The sequence below is a fragment of the Cnephaeus nilssonii genome (genome assembly GCF_951640355.1).
Source record: "Cnephaeus nilssonii genome assembly, chromosome: 5".
NCBI classification, from domain to species: Eukaryota; Metazoa; Chordata; class Mammalia; order Chiroptera; family Vespertilionidae; genus Cnephaeus; species Cnephaeus nilssonii.
In genome coordinates this window covers 91,599,400-91,623,850 of record NC_137076.1, presented here as the reverse complement: position 1 = coordinate 91,623,850, position 24,451 = coordinate 91,599,400, and the positions used below count along the sequence as shown (strand labels likewise).

General features: G+C 42.8%; 2 protein-coding genes across 5 annotated transcripts in view; one reads left to right on the top strand and one right to left on the bottom strand.

Annotated features, from left to right (window-relative positions):
- The window catches only part of MRPL22 (mitochondrial ribosomal protein L22), a 30,232-nt gene extending 26,315 nt beyond the window's left edge, over window positions 1-3,917 (bottom strand). Inside the window, exons 1-2 of the mRNA XM_079770749.1 lie at window positions 3,867-3,917; window positions 3,744-3,786 (exon numbers count right to left, since the gene is read on the bottom strand). Of these exons, the coding sequence (XP_079626875.1) occupies window positions 3,744-3,786; window positions 3,867-3,894 (71 nt within the window). The 5' untranslated portion in view covers window positions 3,895-3,917. The remainder of the gene's footprint in view (window positions 1-3,743; window positions 3,787-3,866) is intronic.
- Window positions 3,918-5,612: 1,695 nt separating this feature from the next.
- The window catches only part of GEMIN5 (gem nuclear organelle associated protein 5), a 38,757-nt gene continuing 19,918 nt past the window's right edge, over window positions 5,613-24,451 (top strand). For 2 of the 4 annotated variants that reach the window (XM_079772596.1, XM_079772595.1), the window contains exons 1-15: window positions 5,613-5,842; window positions 6,634-6,794; window positions 7,704-7,885; window positions 10,780-10,931; window positions 11,142-11,258; window positions 13,275-13,404; window positions 14,294-14,459; window positions 15,344-15,556; window positions 16,428-16,513; window positions 18,670-18,752; window positions 19,968-20,104; window positions 21,610-21,683; window positions 22,329-22,510; window positions 23,185-23,324; window positions 24,238-24,409. In XM_079772596.1, coding sequence (XP_079628722.1) covers window positions 5,677-5,842; window positions 6,634-6,794; window positions 7,704-7,885; window positions 10,780-10,931; window positions 11,142-11,258; window positions 13,275-13,404; window positions 14,294-14,459; window positions 15,344-15,556; window positions 16,428-16,513; window positions 18,670-18,752; window positions 19,968-20,104; window positions 21,610-21,683; window positions 22,329-22,510; window positions 23,185-23,324; window positions 24,238-24,409 — 2,161 coding nt within the window. In that variant the 5' untranslated portion in view covers window positions 5,613-5,676. Of the gene's footprint in view, window positions 5,843-6,633; window positions 6,795-7,703; window positions 7,886-10,779; window positions 10,932-11,138; window positions 11,259-13,274; window positions 13,405-14,293; window positions 14,460-15,343; window positions 15,557-16,427; window positions 16,514-18,669; window positions 18,753-19,967; window positions 20,105-21,609; window positions 21,684-22,328; window positions 22,511-23,184; window positions 23,325-24,237; window positions 24,410-24,451 lie in introns of all 4 variants that reach the window. The other 2 variants (XM_079772594.1, XM_079772593.1) reach the window with 1 other exon arrangement.

The window sequence follows — 24,451 nt, the reverse complement described above, 5'->3', positions numbered from 1 at the left end:
TATATTAAAAAAAAAAAAACAAACGAAAAAAACACTACTTGGAACCCTAAATTGACACAGGCGCTAACACACTCTCTCATTTTACAAAAGCCACTTCTCCTAATTAATTTATATCTAGCACCTATATGCAATTAGTTTCCAAACACTGAATTAGATGATCCCTAAGATTTTAGTTATCATGAGCAGTATTTATACCTTTCTACTTAGTTTTCATATGATCATTTCCCCATTAGAAAGTCCAGAATAGGAATTCATAGAATTATATGATTTCAGAACTAGAAAGAGTCTTATGAGATTATCTAGAAAATTCCAACCATCTTGTATGACACTGATGAAAAGACTGAAGCCAAACTAAGTTATGTGGCTCAGATCTCCCCAATATAAATCACTGCAGGACAATTAAATCAACAAACACTAATAAAATCTTTACTTTGTTCAGGACCCAATGCTGGAGCTACAAAGAGAAACAAGAACTGACCCTCTCTGTCCAGGGTTCACAGCTGGTAAAGGGCCCAGACCCATGCACATGAAGTGACTACTCAAGGCACACATGCTAAAAGGAAGGAGAAACTAATGCCTTTCATTTTTAGTGAGACCTGAGAAAACCTTCTGAAGGTGCAACATGTGAATAGGGGGTTAAATACCAGGTAGGACTGCTGCTGTACACAGGAAGTGAGGGCACAGCATGAAAAAGCCAAGAGGCAGTGTATGCACAGCATATTCAGAAGACAGTAAGTTAATCAGCAAGGCTGCAGTAGAGTGAGAGAAGAAAACCTAAGAAAGCAAAGTGTAGACAAACCCTAAGGGCTGTGCCCCCTATTTTCTTCGTTAGCCCACCTCTTCATCCTCTTGAACCAAGAACCTAGGATGGAGAAAAACAAACAAACGAAAAACAACAAACCCAAAACAAACAACTCAGTAATCACTTATAATGATAAAAGCTGCAATGGCCGTTAAAATTTAGGGTGGATGATTATATAACATGCACTGTCCTAAACATTATCTCAATCCTCTTAAAATAATCTATGAGGTAGGTACTACTATTACTCTCATAGCAAGAGAACTGAAACTTAGAAAGATAAGTAACTTCCCCCAAATCACTTAAAAAGTAGATTTGCACCCAACTTTTCTGTCTCCAAAGCCTATATAAACCAAAATAAAGGCTGATCAGAAAATTTACAATCAGATTATCAATCTCCAAATATCAATTGCTGTACTGGAAAAAAAAAAGGGGGGGGGACAATTAGAAAGGAGAGGGGGGAGGCTTCTTGCCAGTCCTGACGCAACTGCATCCTCTAACCTTAAGGAATGCTTTGGTCCTGAGGTCAAATGACGCTCTGGAGAAACTCTATATTAATAAAAGGGTAATATGCTACTTAGACCATGAGACCTTCCAGAAGTCCTTCCGGACAAAGCCATGGTGGTGGGGCCGAGGCAGAGGCAGTTAGGGATGATCAGGCCAGGAGGGAAGGGCAGTTGGGGGTGATCAGGCTGGCGGGGGGGGTGGCAGTTGGGGGTCGAGCAGGACGGCAGAGGGGACCAGTTGGGGGTGAGCAGGCCAGCAGGGGGTGCAGTTGGAGGCAATCAGGCCAGCAGGCAGAGTGGTTAGGGGAGATCAAGCAGGCAGGCAGGTGAGTGGTTAGGAGCCAGCAATCCCAGATTGCGAGGGGGTTGTCCGACTGCCAGTTTAAGCCCGATCCCACAGGGGTCTCAGATTGGAGAGGATGCAGGCCAGGCTGAGTGACACCCCCCCCACCCCCGTGCACGAATTTTGTGCACTGGGCCACTAGTATATGTATAAAAAGCCAGTGTCCGTGACGACCAAACAACCGGTCACCATGAGGTGCATTGAGCACTTCTTGGTCCCTCCCTCCACCCCCCAGCCCACGAGCAGAGTGGGGCAGGACAGGACTAGGGATTGGCGAGTGGGCTGAACAGCTGACCTCTTGGTCCCTGTCCCCGGCCTGCAGGCTCCAATGGATCAGCGATGGTGAATGGGAGAATCAGGGTGGGTGGCGGGAGGACTGGTCTGGTTGTCAGGCCATTGGAATCACCATCTCATCCCCGGCTGCTCAAGGGCTTAGGCCTGTGGGAAAGCAGGCGCCAGTGACTTCACCTCCATGCGTGTGTGCTGGGCCGGCCGCTGATGGAACGTGCTGCCCACTCGGGGCCACTCACACTGGGGCAGCTAGGTCACGGACGCTCCCCACAGCTTCCATCAGCGCCTCAAGCACCAGCACCAGCGGCAGCGGCAGTGGCAGCGGTGGCGGTGGCAGCGGTGCCCACGTGAGCGGCCCCGAGCAGGCAGTGCGTTCCATCAGTGGCTGGCCCGGCGCACACACATGGAGGTGAAGTCGCCAGCATCTGCTTTCTCGCAGACCTGAGCCCCTGAGCAGCTGGGGATGAGCTGGTGATCCCAACGGCCTGACAGCCCGGCAGCAGAGGTGGCATTCGGCTTGGGGACTGGCGAACGGGCAGAAGATGGCCCTGATAGCAGGAGGTTAGGCCCTAGGGACCCAACCCACACGATTTCGTGCATTGGGCCTCTAGTCCTATATTATAAAAGCCTAATATGCTAAGTGTCCAGTCGTCTAGCCGGCCATTCAACCAATCAAAGCGTAATATGCTAACGATATGCTAAAGACGCTCAATCACTTGCTATGATGTGCACTGACCACCAGGGGGCAGTCAACTGGTAGACCAGTCGCTATGACATGCACTGACCACCAAGGGGCAGACACTCAGACCAGTAGGTTAGCTTGCTGCTGGGGTCCGGCCGATGGTGACTGAGTGAGAAGGGACAGACATGCCCTGGAACTCTCCCGTGGTCCCTCCCTGGCTGGCCAACCTCCTGTGTCCCTCCCCGGCCCTGACTGTGCACAGGTGGGGTCCCTCAGCCTGGCCTACACCCTCTCACAATCTGGGACCCCTCAGGGGATGTCGGAGAGCTGGTTTCGGCCCGATCCTGCAGGCCAGGCCGAGGGACCCCATTGGTGCACGAATTCATGCACTGGGCCTCTAGTATAGTATAAAGCTTCAAAACCTCCCATAACTGAGGGACCCTAGGCAAGTTTTTTTCTTTGGAGGGCTCCAAGTTCCTTGTCTGAAAAATGGGGACATACACTACATAGGATGGTACAAGAACGAGATAATGCATAAAAAGCGAGCAACACAACCCCAGGCGCGAGGTCAGCGACGCTGGCCACGCTGGCTGGAACACGGGCCCTGCAGGTGTAAGCAGGGTACTGGAATGGGAACTAGGAAAGCAAGACGGGGGCCCTGCAGGTGTAAGCAAGAAAGCGGGGCACTGCGGCATGGTTTGGAGAGTCTGACCATGTTCAAAAAGATCAGAAGGGACTGTTTAGAAAAGAAATTGCAGCCCTACCTCACTTGGCTCAGTGGATAGAGTGTTGGCCTGCAGACTGAAGGGTCCCAGGTTCCATTCCGGCCAAGGGCACACGTCTGGGTTGCAGGCTCCATCCCCAGTACGGCACAGTTCTGGAGGCAGCCGATCAATGATTCTCTCTCATCATTAATGTTTCTATCTCTCTCCCTCTCCTTTCCTCTCTCAAGTCAATAAAGAAGTATTTTTTTTAAATAAAGAAAGAAAAGACATTGCAGGTAATCCTGATTCCCTGAGGGCTGCGGAATAAGGCGGCGGAATGGTGGGGTGTCACCTCCAGGGCCCTAGTGCCTAAAACAGCCCGCACAGAGCCTCCCTTCTGCAACTCCGAGCCACTTACCCCAGGGCCAGCTTCCGCCTCAGATTCTGCATCCATAACGCACCTGCAACAGCAACACAACCCGTCAACTCAAACTCCCACCTCCTCTCCTTCCTACCGCCCCTTAACCACTAAAACCCTCACCCAGCCGATCCAGTACTGCCGCCGCCATCTTTCTCCTCCCCTCTACGGAAGCCTCCGAGCTCAGTCAGCGTCAGGACAGAGCGCATGCGCGATTCTCCGCTCCGCCCCACTCACCTCCTCCCCGCCCCCCCCCCCCGCCCCCGGCGGAAAACCCGGCAGCACCTACACCTGCGGTGTTGTCATGGAGACCACCAATACGCAGCCAAGGTACATAATTTAAGGCGTGGTCAGTCCAACCTTGCTGAGGAATGAATGACTTAACAAAGGCCGAAAACTAGTCAGTTTCCGGAAATTCATCGGGATCCAGAAAAATTACGAAAACTCACCTCACAAAAGGCCTGAAAGGATTAGGGAAGCAGAGGCCTTGAACAAGCCACCTCACCTGGATGGGCCTCAGTTTTCTAGCCAGTAAAATAGAATAATTATCCTTACAGCAGTTTTAAGATCTCCACTGGAGATCACGTGGGAAGATCTTTTATAAAACAAACAGTTCAAATATAAAGTATGATGTCCTAATCCTTGTTAATCTCCAGGTTGACCTACAAGAGATAAAAGGTAATTATCATCGGGCACTTGCTACTGTATACGTCCAGCAAGCATTTCACTAAATCTCAGTATTCCTCACGGCAATGCCACAAGGCATAGATTATCATTTTCCTTCTTCAAATGAAGAAAAGAGACTTAGGATAAGCTAAAGTCTCTTAGATAACAACTGGCAAAAACCAGCAGTCAATCTAAGGCTTTATGCCTCCAGATATCCTGATATATGCGTTTTACCTCTGTATTAAGATATCTCGGGTTTCGTTTGCCACATACGCCAGAGTGCCAGATACCCAATGCAAACAAGCAATCCAGGAGTAGCAGAGTGCAGTGCAGAAATGTGAGCACCTTAGCCTGTTTGAGTTGGAAGGAAACTTCCATTCTTTTTCCTCCACAGCACTTAGCACATACAGTTTCACAGAGTTGGCATTCAATCAATGGAGTCACTCTTATTATTCTTCTCCCTGAGTTACCAAGAACCCAGAGCCAGAATTTCCACCCAATAGCACAAACCCTTTCCTTTTTTGAGTTCTGATTGGAACTTTTACTTATTTGTTAGATATCTTGAGATATATCCTGGTAGCTATCTTTCAACCTTTTCATCTCATGGTACACATAAGCTAATTACTAAAATTCTGTGGCACACCAAAAAATGTATTTTTTGCCAATCTGACGCCAAAAAAAAGGTATGATTTTGATTCAGTCATACCGAGCCGCTATTGTGTTGGCTGTCCTTATTTTTTTATTTGACAATCTAAGGGAAAAGAGGTCAATGCCCCTGACTAAAATAGTCAGGTACTGCGTGTTTTAAAAATTCTTGCTGTCTCGGCACACCAGTGGAAAATCTCTGCTTTAAAGCATCTGCAGAGCTAGCCAAGTGCCCGGGCACGAAGCGTTCAAAAACTACTTGATGGGGCGGCGTTAAACCGGCTGTGCGGGGAAGATGACTCTACCAGTCTAACCCGTTAATTAGGTACCTTGACTGTGTAGGAAGCGAGAAAACCTAACCCCGGGGCTGGGCGCAGGCAGCGACAGACCCCGCCGCGGGCGAGGTTGGGAGGCAGAGCACCCCGAACGCCGCCCCGCCTTTTCCAGCCCTGCGGCGGCGGGAGCCAGCGCGCGGTGCGGCCTGGGCCTCGGCGCGCGCCGTAGCAGCGGGCCCGGGGGGGGCGGGGCTCCGAGTGAGCTCCGCCCCCTTCCCGGCTACGGCGTGGGGCTGCAAACGGTTTGTCCCAGTGGCTTCTTCCCTCCTCCCTGGTGGCTCGTGATCATGGGCCAGGAGCCGCGCACGCTGCCGCCCTCCCCCAACTGGTACTGCGCCCGATGCAGCGATGCGGTCCCCGGGGGCCTCTTCGGGTTCGCGGCGCGGACCTCCGTCTTCCTTGTCCGCGTGGGCCCGGGCGCTGACGCGATCCCTGGGACGCCCCCTTTTCGAGGTAACTCCCTGTCCCTGCCCCCACCTTTCCTGCACTTCTAGCGTTCCCTGGAGGCGCCGAGTGTGCGTCTTCAGCCACCCCCTTTAATGGATGGAGAAACTGAGGCCCAGGTAGAGAGAAGAGTGCTCACAACCCCTACACTGAGTCGCGTCCCGATCTCCAATATTGAGCTACAGCGCGCTGTGGGTGAGCGGTCCCGCCTCCCGGCGCTCTCACGAGGGACTGCTGGCTTACCCAGAAAGTTATCTCTGTCCAGACCCAGGAATTTTTAACATTATGGCCTCCCTCCCCGCCCCATTGCACGCGGATCCCTTAGGAGCCTTCTTGGGGTTGGGGTTGCCTACAGCTCCAGGCCCTAAGCAAGATCCTACAAATATAAACTTAATTTCTGTAAGATGAATGAATTGAGCCAGATGCTTTTAGGCTCCAAACTAGGTCTTGATTATACCTTGGGATATGGCATGCCAGATAGTCTACTCCAAACGATCTCTGGCCAGATCTAAATAAGAATCCCGTTCTTCCTTTGGGCTGCTCCTCAGCGTGTGAAGTAGGCACATCAGGGAATATCAACAGCATTTTATAGTTAAGAGGACTGAGGCTCAAGGAAATAAAATGGACTTGTCTACAGTCACGTGGCAGAGCCAGTACTCACACTTGGAGTTTTTGACTGTGAGTCCCCCGATATTTTTGTTATATCATGGAATAAGTGAGATCCCACTCATCTAACAACAGCATGATTCAGCCAGAAATCTTAGGTAGCACTTTAACCTGGAGTCTGGTTTTGCTTGAAGTCATAGGGGAGCTGGTGGGACACACGGAAAGAGTCTCTGGCTTCACGTTTTCTCATCATCCGGGTCAATACAACCTTTGTGCCACCAGCTCTGATGATGGGACTGTGAAAATCTGGGATGTAGAGACAAAAGCAATTGTGACAGAACATGCACTCCATCAGGTACTGTGGCTTACTGGTTTCTCAGACTGTTGTTATGTATCTATGCCAAGCGTTCTTTTGTTTCAAGTATAGTTTTGCTAGCTCATTTGTGCAAGTTAACTTTTACAATTGTGTTTATAAATTAAATAAGAAGCTCTACGTTGTAAGAAACATTTTTGGAAGGCAATACTTATAAACCAAAGGTCAGCAAGCTACACTGCTGCCTGCATTTGCAAATTGTTTTACTGTAATATAGCCAGTCATTCATTTAAGTATTGTTCACAACTTCAGTATTGGCTGCTTGCATGCTACATTCGCAGAGTTGAATAGTTGCATCAGAGAAAATGCGGCCCACAAAATCTAAAATATTTACTGTCTGGTTAGACTGGTGATATAAACTATAAATCAGTAAATGAAACTTGATTTACCTGTCTTTTGAGAGAATGTAGGAAAAGGAAAACAGTTAATTTAATCTTACTAAGAACTCTTGCCCTAACCTGTTTGGCTCAGTGGGTAGAGTGTCAGCCTTCGGACTGAAGGGTCCCAGGTTCGATTCTGGTCAAGGGCATGTACCTTGATTGCGGGTACATCCCCAGTAGGGAGTGTGCAGGAGGCAGCTGAATTGATGTTTCTCTCTCATTGATGTTTCTAACTCTCTATTCCTCTCCCTTCCTCTCTGTAAAAAATCAATAAAATATATTTTTTAAAAAGAACTCTGCATTAAGCTGTTAAAGAAATTATTTTAAATGGTTCTTTGATCCTCAATAGCCTAAATTCTCCTACCATTTGGTTAGTATAGTCTTGCTACACAAGTGGTACTAATAGTATTTATTAGGTGCCTATAATGTGCCTCATTATACTGGTTAAAAACTAAGTGAAAATTAAGCATTGACAGATGAGAAGCAAATATATTTATGTTTTGTTTTAAAGCACACAATATCAGCATTGCATTGGTCTCCTCGGGTAAAGGACTTAATAGTATCTGGAGATGAAAAAGGAGTGGTTTTCTGTTACTGGCTTAACAGAAATGACAGCCAGCACCTCTTTATAGAACCCAGGACAATTTTCTGCCTTACTTGCTCACCTCATCATGAAGACTTAGTAGCCATTGGGTAAGTACTGTTCTATCTGTATTGATCATTTATTTTTGCTTATGATCATATTTTGCATTTGCTTTACCCTCTCCTGTCCCTTTATTCCTCAAAGGAAACCATTTATAGGTGTTAACCACTTCCCCTGAGCCCTTGGTGTCCTTTAGTCCTGTGACCTCCAGGTCCTACTGTCTCTTCCACTCTCTGTTGTTAATTCCTAGGTTTCTACGAGAGCTTACTTTCCTCATTCTTCACATCTTCACCTTTTTCTCTGTCTTTACTTGCCCTTGGATATAACATTTACTCTCAGAGAATCGAGTGACTCAGCTCTGGTTCTCTGGCTCTCAGCTCTCCCTCTAGGTTGGGAAAGTGATCTGGCATTGGGATCTGTCTCCTTATTGATCACCAAGGTTGTTTCACACGAGCTGCCTGAGTGGGCTTCCCCTTTCCCTCACCACTCTGTTTACTTCTCTCCCAAAGATGTCCATTTACTCTGATTTGAAGACTGGATAAGCACTAGAAAGTGACTGGAGAGGATTCAAGAGGCAGGGGAGGGGAGTATAAGGTAGTAAAGTATACAGAGACTACTTTTTCACACTTTGTTTCCCAAAAATGTGCATAGACATGAAGCCAAGAGGTATCTGGGGGTCAAGGGAGTATTAGACAGAATATAGCAAGGACATGATTTTATGCTGATGAAAATGAGGCGGAAGAGAGAGAGCTTGTTACAGGGGTGAACTGTGATAAATACAAGAGTGACGTGGAGAAGTCCAGAGGAGAATGGGTCCAGAAGACCTAGTAGCCATTGAGTAAGTACTGTTCTATCTGTATTGGTCACAAATAGAAAGAGCAGCTAAGACTATGGAAATAGTGCGGGTAGGTTTGTAGATCTGTTGGAAGGAGAGGGTGCTTCATTCTGATGGCTTCTGATTTTCTCAGTGAGGCATAAGTCAGAGAGGAGATGGAGTCAAGTTCATGGGGGGGATGGGACTGGATACAGGAATAAGGTATGAAAACAGTCATCTCAGAAATAGGAAAATGAACGAGGGGACTTGTAGGTTCAATGGTCCCTGTTGAGTGCCAAGCTAAGGATCATGGTCATGACTTTAAACTATTCACACTGGTTGAGAAAGGAGATAGTTGAATTCAACCAGGTTTGAGGTTTTGTGGAGTAAATACCCCTGAGAGAGAGGGGACAAGGAGATAAGGGTTTTTTAAGGCGTGAATAATAGTGAAAATGGAAGGGGTCTGTGGGTCGGCAGTCTCTGTGCAGTTGTGGGGAGGAGAGTACTAGAGAGGGAGCAGAAAGGGTAGCAGGCAGGGGTCAGAGAAGGTGAAACCAAACTGACCTTGAAAGATGAGCTGGAATTCACAAGAAGAGAAGAGTCAGGTACAGACACGGGATTGAATGAGAATGATTGTTTTCCAATGACTTTCAAAATGGTAATTATTTCTTGAGAGCTTAATCGCTTGGCTATTAGGTTACAGAACTTGGTGGTTTTCAAAGTCCATGTCTTTGAAGATTAACATATTCTATGATTTAATTTTTTAATAAAGCTGTAATGAGGAAAAACTTTATAAAAGGAGAAAACTAAGTAAATAAAGCTGTTACTGGTATTTTTCCCTGTAGAAGTATCTGTTATGTAGGAAATGCAAGTAGGTGCACACACTTTGGAGAGCAGCTTTGCATTTCTTAGTAAAGCAAAGATGTGCATATCTTATATCCTGACAGTTGCATTACTAGGCATCAAACCGGAAATTATCTCAGGTGTGTATAAGAACATTAATGGCAGCATGTTTTGTTTGTAATAGCTAAAAATGTAAGCCCTTCAAAAGGAAAAGGAATAAAGAAGTTGAGGTATAGTCAGATGATGGAGGACTACACAACAGTATAAATGGCTGGCCAGGAACAGTTACATGTGCCAATATGGCTGACTCACGAATAGAATGAGTAAAGGAAGCAAGCTGCAGAAAAAGACCACATATCATTTATATGAACTTAAAAAAATATATATGTATATAAAAGCCTAAGCAACCGGTCGACTGGTTGCGATGATGCACACTGACCACCAGGGGGCAGACGCTCAGTGCAGGAGCTGCCCCCTGGTGGTCAGTGCGCTCCCACAGCCAACCTCCCACGGTCCCTCCCCCACCCCCCACCCAGTTGGCTGGGGCCAATCAGGACTGGGCAATCACAGGCAGGCCGAGGGACCCCACCCATGCACAAATTTGTGCACCGGGGCCTCTAGTATATAAAATAATTATGTATCTTATTTAGGAATGTAAACAAAGAAAGGCTAGGAATGATGTAACCCAAAATTCACAAATAGCAATTTCCCTCTGGGGAAGAGAGGGACAGAGTTTGGGTGAGATATACAGAGGACTTCAACTCTATTGGTAATTGTTTTTTTCTTAGTCTGAGGGGTAGATACTTTGTGTCTGAAATACTTTACCACTTAAAAAAAAGCTGTTAGAATTTCTCAGCCTCTTTTGTACTCACTGAATGATAGCCTTGGAATACCCAGATCTTGAATTAAGAGTTCTGCAGCTTTTGTTAAGTTTCTAGTTGGAAAAGCAGGATGGCTGGTACAAAGAAGGAGTTTTTTGGGTATATTAAAACAATTTGAGTATAATTAGAGGAACTGCTGGGCCCCTATAAGAACTTAGAACTTAAGCATGCTCCAGTTTGAGCTTTGTGCCAGGTAACATGTGCACTATTTCTATTACAAGATTGATCATGGAGGAGGATTTGAAAAATCAGGAAGCATGAATGAACACTTTAGAAAAAGGACAAAGTTAATTATTTCTTGTCTTCTTCTCCCCAACCCCCACTGCACTTAACTTTTAAAAATGCACAATAACTCCTAAGGCAAAATTTTACTGGAAAACAAAATGTTTTCTAACTTGTGTTTCAGCTACAAGGATGGCATAGTGGTGATAATTGACATCAGCAAGAAAGGAGAAGTTATTCACAGGCTTCGGGGCCATGATGATGAGATCCACTCCATAGCCTGGTGTCCTCTGCCTGGTGAAGACTGTTTATCCATAAATCAAGAGGAAAATTCAGGTAGCTGGCATTTAAGGGAGGGTTCTGTACTCTTTAAAGCTAAAGAACACAATGTGTAGAATTGTATCATTTGCATTATATTTAAAATGTGACTTTTGCAGATCAGGTCTATGAAAGCTAGAGCTAAGATCCTGGAACCCTTGCAAACTATTTTTTCTTTGAGATAAGTGCCTGTTTCGTGTAACAGAATTACCATCTCTATCCTAGAAGAACCTGAACTTCCTAATGGGAAAGTTATAGCACAAACTCCAGTAACAAAAGGCTGCTACTTAGCCACTGGAAGCAAAGATCAAACCATTCGAATCTGGAGCTGCTCTCGAGGCCGAGGTAAGATTGATGTTTGATCATTTCTTTTGCAATATAACCTATATTGATCCAAGAGAGGCATAAGGTTTTTTATTCTGCCTTGTTGTACTGAGAGTATATCATCTGTCAAAAGCAGTTCCTGTACTTTTCTATGTAGAAAGTTGTTTCCCAACCTAGCCTAGAAGAGAACTCCGTGCTCCTAACATCTGGCTTCGGTGTTGGAGGGAGGGTTTCTGTTACATTCATAGAAGGGTCACTATGTGGCATGGGGGATAAGATGTTTGTTGAGACTGGGAATACTGGAACTTGGCAAGGCCTTGATCAGAGAGGAATGGAAAAGATCACTAGAGTTAGAACTTTTTTAAAAAATACATATTTTTATTTATTTCAGAGAGGAAGGGAGAGGGAAAGATAGAAATACTAACAGTGAGAAAGAATCATTGATTGACTGCCTCCTGCACGCCCCATACTGGGGATCGAGTCCACAACCTGGGCAAGTGCCCTTGACCGGAATCAAACCTGGGACCCCTCAGTCCGTAGGCTGATGCTCTATCCACTGTGCCAAATCAGCCAGGACTAGAGTAAGAACTTTTAATGCACAAATGCAGAATAAATAATATATACCCACTAAAGACATGCATATTTAAATGTAAAAGCTCAGTCATTCAGCTTTCCTAAGCATTTTTTGAGCAGAACTTTTACCATAGATTGAGAGAAGATCCAGGCAGAGTGGATGTTACCTGTATAGTAAAAATCAAACCTTTCCCTTTATAGCAGTCTATTTTCTCCACTTAAAGCATACAAGTTTTACCATCTGTCCAGATGCATTTGTGCATGTAAAGCAAGTAGCATAGTTAGGGCTTAGTCAGTGGTAGCTATTAGCATAATTTGGGAAAACAGAATGTTTTAGGATTTGTGGGTGACTTTTGGATATACTTTGGCTGATTCTCCCAAGTAGGGATAACATCGGGCTATGAATCCATCCAGAAGGGTAACCTCTAAACTTTAATGATGCCGAGGAATACAAAATATGTAATAAATAAATAATACACTTATGGACAACTGTCTTCAATTTTTCTGAATCAGAATCTCTTGGGGTTGGGCCCCGGCTTATGAATTTTAGAAATTCCACCAGTGGTTCTGATACACCGTAGAGACTAAGAACCACCGGTTAGTAGCATGTCAGGGGTGGAGGGACTTCCCTGTCACATGTCAGTGCCAGCTTTGTCCCCTTCATTGGATTTCTTCACAGCCAGAAGAAGGAACCCCACCCTCTGTCCTGCCAACTTTGGAGAAGCAGATTGTGTTACCACCTGGGGGCTCAGTTCTAGTTGGAAACTCACTTTCTCGGCCTGTAAAGCTTTGACTTAAATTAGCTAGACTAGTATTAACCACTCTGCATAATAGTGTTACCAGGAGAAAATGGGGTCTGAATCCTAAGTAACCAAACTAACAAACTTCTAAACCACAAACTATACAATAGTTCCCTCTTATCTGAGAGGAATACGTTCCAAGAGCTCCACAGGATGCCTGAAACCTCAGATAGCACCGAACCCTATATAGACTTACGTTTTTCCCTGTACATACATACCTGTGATAAAGTTTAATTTATAAATTAGGCACAGTAAGAGTTTTAAAACAACAATAATTAAATAGAACAATGATAATGACATTCTGTAATAAGTATGTGAATGACTTTGAGGCCATTATTAAGTAAAATGGATTACCTGAACACAAGCACTGTGAGACCACGGTAGTCTGTCTGATCACCTACTCAGTGACTAACGGGTGGGAAGCATACAACATGGATACATTGGGCAAAGGGATGATTCGTGTTCGCGGCAGGACAGCACAAGATTTCATCACACTACTCAGAACAGTGCAATTTAAAACAGGAATTGTTATGTCTGGAATTTTCCATTGGATGTTTTTGGACCATGGTTGGCCACAGGTTACTGAAACTGCAGATAAAGGGGGTCACTGTGTTGTGAGCTGCTGATGACTTTATGCACCCATGGACCTTCTTTCAATCTGCAGGTGTGATGACTTTGAAATTGCCCTTTCTGAAGAGAAGAGGAGGTGTGGACCCAACTATTAAAGAGCGCCTTTGGTTGACACTCCATTGGCCCAAGGATCAGCCAACACAGCTCGTATCTAGCTGTTTTGGGTCAGTCTTTTTCCTTGTCATGCCCTTTGACATATTTTGTTTCTTCTCTAGCCTCAGGAATTCTTAGACTTGAAGATGGAAAAAGCAGTGGCTGAGGCTTATATTATGATAGGCCATTTGTATTGGAAAAATCTTGGGATCGATATCTGTGTTGTGTAATAAGAGAGTTGTGAAAAGATCAAATAAGTATAGCCTGGTGGTTAAGAATGGACTCTGAAGTCAGGCAGAATTGAATTTCAGAATCAGTCCATGACTTACCTGCTATGTATTCATGAGTAAGACCCTTCACTTTTCTGAGCTCCAATTACTTCACATATAAAAAGGAGGTTATAGTATCTCCTATCTCTTAGGATGATTGCAGCCATTCATTAAACAAAATTTGAGAATCAGCCTTTAGTTGCTTGAGATAATAAGTGAATTTAACAGAAAAGACCCTGATTTTAAATGAAATAATACAGGTAAAGCATATAGAAATCTCACCAAAACATCAGTCATGGCCCTACCCCCGCCACCCTCACTGACCCATAAGAGAGAGATTATATCTTAAAGCCTTTGGGGCTATGCAAATTGTGGCATTTCCTAATTAAAGCTGTTGGGAAAATCTGTTCAAAAAGCAGTCCAGTATAGTCACATGGTCCAGAAAGAAGGAAAGCTATGAAAGTACCCTTCCGCCTCTGATTCCTCCAGCTACTTGGTTCCCCTCCCCGTAGGACGGACTCCTTGTTTTCGTGTGTGCTTCCAGAGATATTCTGTGCATACTTCAGAGTTTGTCTCTACTTAAAGGAACAATGAACAGAAATTATTTTGCAACTGGGCCCACGCTCTGGGCCAGAATCTCTTCTTTTCAAATGGCTTGTGAAAGAGAACTAACGCCTGTCTTCCTTCGCAGAGGTGAATTGCTGCTGTGGGATCTCACTCAGTCTTGGAGACGGAAATATACCCTCTTTAGCGCTTCAGCAGAAGGGCAGAATCATTCAAGAATAGTGTTTAATTTATGTCCGCTGCAAACTGAGGATGACAAACAGCTGCTGCTTTCCACATCAATGGACAGAGATGTAAGGACAGCTTATTCCTGTGTTCAGCACGGGAAAGCGGTGGTTTATGACTTAGATGGGATTAGAGGGCTTTTTCAAACCAGCCATCAGTTCCATTCATACCCCCCTTACCTCCAGTTCCTATTTCAGTTACTGTTACCGATTGGCACTAAATACATGAACAGCAGAGAGGTAGGGCGAAGGGGAGGAACCACCAAGATGCCTTTTTGTTAAAGCAGATGTGATAAAGAAGAGTCAATGTGTCCAGGGAAGGATATGTGAGATCATCATGCTTTGGCTTTATTATATCCTTGTCTATAGTTAGGTAGCAGAATCATCTGCTCTTGGTGAACTCTCTCTAAGGGAGAATTGGCTGTAAGAGTCTATGGCCTTACTCTTTTGCAGTTAAGCCAGGCTCATTTGATAGACTTTTTCTCCCAAGTCCCTCTGTTACACAAGTTACAATTAAAAACTTAGCACTGCTCTTCCCATCAGTATGATATTTTGCTTTTTGAGAGAACACTGATTTTTCCAGTATCTTGAGAGCATCTTTATTGCTTAGAGTTTGCCAAATGAGGAAATTACCGATGTGCTAATCCAATAGAGTAGAAAGGCCACTGACCTTGTAAGTGGCAGGCCTGGTTCTGGTTTATTAATTGTATGGCTCAGAATTCACTTGACATCTCTGGGAATAAATGTATGCTAAGATCCCTTTGAGCTCTACAATTTATTATTGTTTTTTTGGGTGCGTTTTTTCTAAGACATGCTTTTTCTGATTCCTATTAGAATAGTTAAATTACACTATCCTTATTTACTCTCTAGACCCATCCTATTTGAAATGTTGATTCCTTTCCCTGTTTCTCTGATCTTTTTTATATTTAGGCCTTAACCCTTCATCTTTTCAGGTAAAATGCTGGGACATGGCCACCCTGGAGTGTTGCTGGACCCTGCCTTCCCTTGGTGGCTTTGCCTACAGTCTGGCTTTCTCTCCTGTGGACACAGGCTGTTTGGCCATAGGCGTTGGAGATGGCATGATCCGAGTATGGAATACAATCTCCATAAAGAACAACTATGATGTGAAAAATTTCTGGCAGGGTGTCAAGTCCAAGGTTACAGCGGTACGGATACTCTCTTTGAGCTTACTATGAACTTATTTTCAAGTCAGTAATTCTCTTTTAGAGAACACCTTTTCGTTTAAATGAACTCTGTTGGGAATCACAGGCTATTTTCAATTAAGTTTGAAACTGGGAAAAGTGAAGAATTCGCTCTTAAAAAAACTATTATCTCCAAATTTAGGATTTCAAGTTAAAGCTTTGTTCAAGTCATCATGTTTTCTAATAGTAAGAAATTAGAAATAACCTGGATGTGCATTCATGGAAGACAATTATTAATTATAACCACATGGAATGGTATCAAACTATTGGAAATGACAATGCAGATCTTTATTTTATGTGAAAAGATGGTAATAACTCACAAAGAATGCAAATGACAAAACACAGAAAGCACATTACAAAACCACATGTATAAATTTTTTTGTTTTTTTCCAAAGTGAGACCTCTGTTGTGGCCATTTAATCTAAAAGCAATAAATGTTTCTCCACTCCATTCACCCATTTCCATAATCCATTGAACTATTGTTGACAGTTTGTGATGTGTCTTTCAAAATTTTGTTAATTATTAGAATCATATTTTCTAAATTGTTCTGGCATTTTTTATCCCCACTCAACAGTGTATCATGTACATCATTTATATGTTTGAACCCTTTTTTCAGTTGTATATATCGTAAGATTATTCACCAAAAAATTCAATACTGGCAATGGGGGGTTTTGGGGGTGAGATTAGAAGTAGCATACTTCCTTGTTTCTCTTTTAAATAACGAGACCTTGTAAAATTAGAAGACACCAAGAGCAAGAAAGTTTTCCATTTAAACGCCAGAAGGATAATCAGAATTCCCATTACAGTCTCTCGTTCCTCATGTTTTTTTTTGTAGCTGTGCTGGCACCCAACCAAGGAAGGCTGCTTAGCCTTTGGAACTGATGACGGAAAAGTGGGATTGTATGACACCTACTCCAACAAGTAAGAGAGAGAGATGATTCTTTGTTTAGGCCTTTGACCAAAATGTCGGTGATGATGTTTGAGTTCAGAAACCCGGACATGCATCAAAATTGGTCTGGGAACATCTTTAAGAGTCTGGTTCTGAACTTCTTCCTGATTAGGAATATGACCGATTGACTGTTCAATGACTGTTATTTGTTACAGTTTCCAGAATAAGAACAATCTTTACTATATACTATTTTATATTTAAAGAAAAAAAAAAGAGTCTGGCTCTGAGACTGAGGCTTAAAACTCGAGGTTTAATTTTAAAATGTATTTTTCAGCCCTGGCCAGTGTGATTCAGTTGGTTGAGCATCATCCTGTGCACAAAAAGGTCACCTGTGCGATTCCCACGCAGGACACATGCCCAGGTTGCTGGTTCGGTCCCCCGTCGGGGTGTGTGCTAGAGGCAACCGATTGACGTCTCTCACATCGATGTTTCTCCTTTCTCTCCCTCTCCCTCTCTTTTAAAAATAAGTAAATAAATTATTTTCAGGTCATGGTGGTTCTGACCTGTGGGAGTATAAAGTATTTCCTTTTCCCTCGATTTTTTAAACAGTAGTTCTATAATATGACCTAATGTCCAGCCATATACAAATTAAGTTAAGTTTTATTGGGACCCAGCCATCCTCATTTGTTTATTTCTTGTCTAGCCATCCTCATTTGTTTATTTCTTGTCTGGGGCTGCTTTCACAGTACCACAGCAGAGTGGACTGACTGTGACAGAGACAGCATGGCTCAAAAAGCCGGAAATGTTCACTGTCTGGCCCTTTGCAAGATAAGTTTGCCTACCTCTATTGTGCATTATTTGCTTCAAGTGAGAATTATTATACTGTGGAGTTAACCTTTATGCAATTATTTAAGTACTTACGTATAATCTGCATGTAGTTAACTATTTTTCTCCTTTTTTTTTTTCCTCACCCAAAGAGCGAGGATATTTTTTCCATTGATTTTTAGAGAAAGTAGAAGGGTAGAGGGCAGTATGGGGGGCGGGGGGAGAGAGAGAAGAAAGAAACATGGATATGAGAGAGACACATTGATTGGTTGCCTCCCACACTTACCCTGACTAAGGGTGGGGCTCAAACCTTTGGAATCCAGCCTGTACCACCGGCCTCTGAACCTGTGACCCCCTCTGGTGTGCAGGCCAATGCTCTAACCACTGGACAATGCCAGCCAGGGCTCCAATTCCCTCTCCCCCCATAACACTAGAAAAGGTATGAATTAGGGGGAAGGATGTTGCTGTAGATAAATTATTTTGGGGCATTCAGCCATAATTGCTATTCTGTTTCTTTTAGCCAAAGAAATTTTGGTTTATAGTCTAGAATAATAACAATCAATATGTCAGACACATGGAAGTAAATAAGTCAACAGCTAGTTCAGCCATAGGTTCCGGAATCTTGGAATTCTAAAGTCATACAAAGAATATAGTATGCACTGAAGGTAATAACCACACTGCCTTTGACTGACACCTCACATATTATTAACCACCACAGCAGCCTTAAGAAACACTTTTGAGACCAAGGTTTCTTTAAAAAGAAACAATAAAAAACTTTAAAGTCTATCTAAAATCTTCTCTTAGTTTAAGAATGTGGTATTAATGACAGGGTAAACCTAAAATGACATTTAGTCTTTTACTTGAATATGAGGTGGAGACATTTGCATGGTAATAGTGCATGCTTAGCAGTAACTTTAGTTCTGTGCTAAGCAGTTTGCATTTTCTATCTAGTCCTATCTGTTTCTCATTGTGATAGCCTTTACACTGCTATATAACTACAGTCATATTAAAATATTTGACATTTAAGTAAAGTGGGCAACTCAGAGGGAGAGATGGGGAAAATGTTTATAAACTGACCAGATGAGCAGGTTGGGTTGGGTGGGGAGAGGGAGATAACATTTTTTCTGTGTTCAAAGTGTATTTGAGACTTATTCATTTTGTTAGTAGATATCATTACATGGTATGTCACTTAAGTATTTGCTTCTTTACAAATCAGCTATTTGGAGAAGGGTACTATTAAATTGTTTTTCTCTTATATCAGCAAATAAGTTTATAATAAGTGCCTTTTACAGGGGAAAAGTGTGTTATTTCCACTATGCCTTTTTGTTTAAATCATTCTGTTTGTAATCCCCCTTCCTCTTAGACCTCCACAGATCTCCAGCACATATCATAAGAAGACTGTGTATAGTTTAGCCTGGGGGCCACCAATACCTTCCCTGTCACTTGGTAAGTGTCTGAGCCATTTTTTTACAAATGCAGAGTATTTTCTTTCTTACAGTTTAATCCTAGGATATTCGCGAGTCCTAAATATTCTAGTTCAAGACCCAGAAACAAGGAGGCATCGATCAGACTGTCGGGCCTCAGAGGGAGGGTAGGGGAGGGTGGGGGGAGGGGGGAGAGATCAACCAAAGGACTTGTGTGCATGCATACAAGCCTAACCAGTGGTTAAGGACAACAGGGGGGTGGGGTGGGGGAAGGGAATGGGGGGATGAGGACAAATATGTGACACCTTAATGAATAAAAAAAAAAGAAAGAAAAATAAATAAAATAAATATTCTAGTTCAGTGACTGCTTATGCTGGCTGCTATGTAGCCAGGGGTCTATGAGGGCAGAGTGCTAGGTGATAGGTCAGAAACCATTCACCCAGAATAAGCCTCCCTAAACTCTAAAGCAAACTGAGACTTTCTCAAGGGATCTCTTTTTGCCTTTCATTGTATTCTGATGCTTTTCCTCTTCTAGTCCCTCAATCTTGTCTTTCTCTTTCTTATTCCTAAAGTGATAGTTCCTTCGGAATATCTTTCAAAATGAGTGTGTTCAGCAAAAATCTTTGGTTTTCTATAATGAAACATCTGTAAATTTCCATAGTAACTGCATTACATAGAGAGGATAGGGTAAATCATCAGAACTCAAACAGCATTACAATCATCTTTCATTCATTCACTCAACACATGTTTACTGGATCCTTGATTTGTGCCAGGCAGAGTTCTAACAGTGGTAAGAGTAAAACTTGCCTTACAGAAAGCCATCACAACTACTGTTTGCTTCTTAAAAATCAACAAGAGGATTGCTGTGACACTAAGGAAATCTGCTCCTTATAATTAGTCATAGAAAGTCCTGCAGCTCCATATATTTAAATGCCCAAAGTACTTATTTCTGAAAGAACACATAAAAATTCAAAAACTTTGATAACATGTTTTCTGATTCCAGCTTTGGCACCCCATACCATTTTGAATGACAGAAGAATGTTTAAAACTAATATGTTACATTATAGATATTAATGTAGAATTATTAGGATACCGTTGTTACTTTTACTCCCAACAACTAGGTTCAGACACAAAGAACTGTGGCTTTATTACAGTGTATTAAAACAATTGATAGTATGATATGGTGGTGCTTTGGCTGGTAGAATGCAAAACTGATAAGCTTTCTTGTCTCATATAGGAGGAGAAGGAGACAGACCTTCCCTCACTTTATACAGCTGTGGAGGGGAGGGGCTTGTCTTACAGCATAACCCCTGGAAGCTTAATGGAGAGGCTTTTGACATCAACAAACTCATCAGGGACACCAATTCAATCAAAGTAAGTTCTTGTGGTTTTAAAGTCTTCTCTTGATCTCTGTATCTTGATTTTCCATCTTTCATAATAAATGCCATTATTAGAGATAGCCGTTATGCTCAGTCAGACTTCTTAGATGTTCTTTAAAAACTCAGTGAATTAATAAGTTATAACATATATTGTAGAATTCTTTATCCTTGAGTAAAGCAAAGAACTTAACAACAAAAAAATGTTTTATCTCAGTTGCATTGGTGATTTATCGTAAGCTTTCAGATCTTGGATAGAGAGCATTCTTTTCCAGCCAGCCAGTTCCTCCAGAGTGAGGCCTTGGTAAAAATAACTTGGTAATACGGCATCCACATGTGGCTGCGGGGTACTTTGCTCAAGATAGAATTGTCATTTGTTTTTAATTTTTTAATGAAGTAATTATAGATTTATTAAAAAGCTGCAAGAATAATTCCCTGTTATCTTTGACCCAGATTCCTGCATTTAATCACATTTGCTTTATATCTTATCAGTGTATCTGTATGCCAGAACTATCTTTTGAAGTAAAATCGTAAATGCTGAGATTTCCTTATTCTTTTAAATGAGCATTTTTTATTGTTGCTCATTATTCTTGTATGGCTAGCATAAAAATAACATTTAATCATAAACTGAATTATTTTTATTGACTACATTCCTCCATTGTCTTCTGTATATTATCTGAACATTAACATTCAACAATGATTATAGAGACCAGGTTTCTGTTCCCAGTGAGCTTTGGGTTTTGTAGCAGTTGAGTGTATGGATCAGAAGCTCATACAAGGAGTTTGGGCTGCAAATAGAAATTTAGAACCCCTTTACTGGAATGGTAGCTAAAAAAGCTGTGGGTGCCTGGCCCGTGTTGCTCAGTGGTTGAGGTCGCTGGTTCGCTTCGCAGTCAGGGCACATGCGCGGGTTGTGGGCTCAATCCCCAGGAGGGGGCGTGTGGGATGCAGCGGATCGATGATGTTCCTCTCTCATTAATGTTTTTATCTCTCTATCCCTCTCCCTTCTTTTCTAAAAAATTCATTAAAAAATATTTAAAAAGAAAAAAAAAGCAGCTGTGGGCATGTATGAGGTGGTCTAAAGAGATAAGAAGAGGGCCCAGGCAGCCTTGGGGACCAACATGAAAAGAAACAAAAGGGATCGGAAGAAAGCAGGGGCAGGGTGTATGGTTTTGTTAAGGAGACCATGACCCCTATGTTGTCAAAGCCAGCAGATACGTTTCATTCTTCATTGTGGGATAAAATTATTTTAATGAAGCTCATTTCACAAGGTTAGACATTGTAGACATTTAGTGTTTACTGGCCTCTTTTTGTCCCAAATAGAACATTTGCTCTTAGTAATTCTTTGGTTATTATGTAGATTATTTACAAGAATGGCTATTGTATAATTAGAAGATTTTTAAACTCTAGGGATTTTTTTCTCTAGTGCTGTCATCATTGGTTTGTAAGCTATGCAGAGAAGAACAATGTTTTTAGTCAAGATTGGTATATTTTGCTTTCTAGTACAAACTGCCTGTACACACAGAGATCAGCTGGAAAGCAGATGGCAAAATCATGGCTCTTGGCAATGAAGACGGGTATGTGTTTGTTTTTTTTAAAAAAACACAACACTTTGTAACTGCACATATATTTGATTGCAAGCTGGCTGATGCCATCTGTAATGTTAGCTGGGGAAGCCCGGTTGTATTTGATATTCTGATTTATCCTTGGTGTCTGTGAATGATCCAGGAGCTCTCTGCATCTCTGAAAATTGCAGAGTAAGTTGGATATTTTCATTCCAAGGAGTGTTTGCCTACTCAGTGTTTGGTTGTTTGATGCTTCGCAAAATGCTCATCTCCTGCACTGAACTGCCTAAATTTCCCTTCATTTTTTAAAATGAAGCCCAGGCATAAGTCCTCTTTAGGTCTCACCATGCCCTTTCCATGTTGTTTAGAGTAACAATCCTAATTCAGCCATTGGTTCATTCGTTCTTTTAGCTTCTCTCTAGCACTGTCTATTACAAAAGCCTAATAAACACTTTTCAGAGAGTTTGGGGATTTTTTTTAAAGCTGAAATACTTGTTTGAGAAACAAACTTTTGTCCCTGGTTCTAAGAGAGTGATAGATAGGGTTATCCTATTCCACTTCACCTTTCCTTGACTGAGGGAGTGAAGGAGATACCTGTTTGCGTTAATTGTACATTTATTGTCCATCTTTCATATCTTGATGTGTTTATTATTTCAGATCAATAGAAATATTTCAGATTCCCAACTTGAAACTGATCTGCACCATCCAGCAGCATCACAAGCTTGTGAATACCATTAGCTGGCATCATGAGCATGGCAGCCAGCCAGAGCTGAGCTATCTGATGGCCTCCGGGTCCAACAATGCTGTCATTTATGTGCACAACCTGAAGGCGGTCATAGGTAACTTTGGTTTCTTCTATACTGGGGTGCAGTCCTCTGTTTAGCTACTTTCCATTCCAGTCTCTATACCGTTTTACTCTTTACTATTAAAATAAATGTTATTCTTATTTTTTTCTATTTTCAAAAGTAATATATTCATCTTATTTAAAATAAGAAAAATTTCAAATATGACATATATGGTAACTTAAGAAAATAAAGTTCCTCCCATAATCTCATCCCTCAATAATAATCAGTGTTATCAGTTTGCTGAGTGTTTTCTCCAGATTTTTTGTTTTGTTAATCCTCACCGGAGGATATTTTTCCCATTAATTTTTAGAGAGAGTGGAAGGAAGGAGGTAGAGGAGAGAGAGCATGCATGCAAGAGAAACATCGATGTGAGAGACACATTGAGTGGTTGCCTCCCAACTGGGGCCAGGGATTGAACCCACCACGCTTCAGTCTCAGGCTGATGCTCTAACTATTGAGCCATAATGGCCAGGGCTTCTCCAGATTTTTTAAAGAATGGTTATTGGCCAAGTGGCTCTCCAAAAAGACTGTTCCAGTTTATACCCTCTTCCTGTAGTGTTTGAGTATTTTACACACAACGCACATCCCATTCACATGTTTCACTGCATCCAACTCTCACAACCCTGTGAGGTAGCTTTTGTTATCCTCATTTTCCCCTCGTCTTGTAGAGAGCAATCCTGAATCTCCAGTGACCATTACAGAGCCCTACCGGACCCTCTCAGGGCACACTGCCAAGATTACCAGTCTGGCGTGGAGCCCACACCATGACGGAAGGCTGGTATCTGCTTCCTATGATGGCACAGCTCAGGTACTGTTGCGTCTCTGGGAGTGGGCTCCTCACTGTGTACTCTGACTGTCCTCTTTTCCCCAGTTGTGTGCGTTCCCCTTCCCTCACTGTTATCTTCTACAGAAAGGGATTTTCTGAGTTCGAGGAGGCATCTTAGTTTTATTCCAGGCCCTTGTCGGGCTTTGATTGGGTTGTTGTTTTTTATATAGATGAAAACGAAAGTATTAATAGAAACTAGCTAAATTCTAATGTTAAGATTTCATTCTAACTTACCACTGTCAGTATGATGGACTTATAAATTTATGCGAAAACAATTTTTAATAATAAAATGGTAAGTCAGAAATCTCCAAGTTCTAAAAAGTAAAGATGAGCTGCCAAGCCTGAACTATGAGGTAGGAGTTTCAGGTGTCAGAACCAAACAGACCTTGGGAACTGGAGGGCAGTATCTGTGGTGGATGCCTGTCTCCGTGTTGAGACAGTAGGGGGTGTGCAGAAGGCAGCCAATCAGTGATTCTCTCTCATCAATGACGTTTCTGTTCCTCTCTCCCTCTCCCTTCCTCTCTGAAATAAACTTTTAAAGAAGCAGGTAGGACACTGGTCAGTTGCCCAGGTACTTGGGGACAAAAGAATCACCTGTGAGAAAGTAGAACCCCAAGTATGCACACACGTGCAGGGTGGGCTGAGTTAGAATTCTCTTTATAAATAATATCCAGTACTACTCTAGGATGGTGAAATCTGTAAGCCACCTTTAGAAGCTCACTCAACATCACCCCCACAGGAAATAGCACTCTCTGAAATTGAACTCTTAAGAGGAAATTACAAATCACAAGAGGAAATAAGTATGCACAGATCTTTAAAATATTGTTTTTCTCATCCCCCAGAACAATAGAATAACTAGAAAGTGCCTATTCTGTCCTGTGACTTTTGGCTTTAGGTGTGGGATGCTCTCCAGGAAGAGCCTCTATGCAATTTCCGAGGACATCGAGGTCGGCTGCTGTGCGTGGCATGGTCCCCCTTGGATCCAGACTGCATCTACTCAGGGGCAGATGACTTCTGTGTGTACAGATGGCTCGTTTCCATGCAAGAACATTCCCGGCCTCCCCAAGGTCAGTCAGAACCTGGAGCCCAGAAATGCTCGCCTGCTTCCC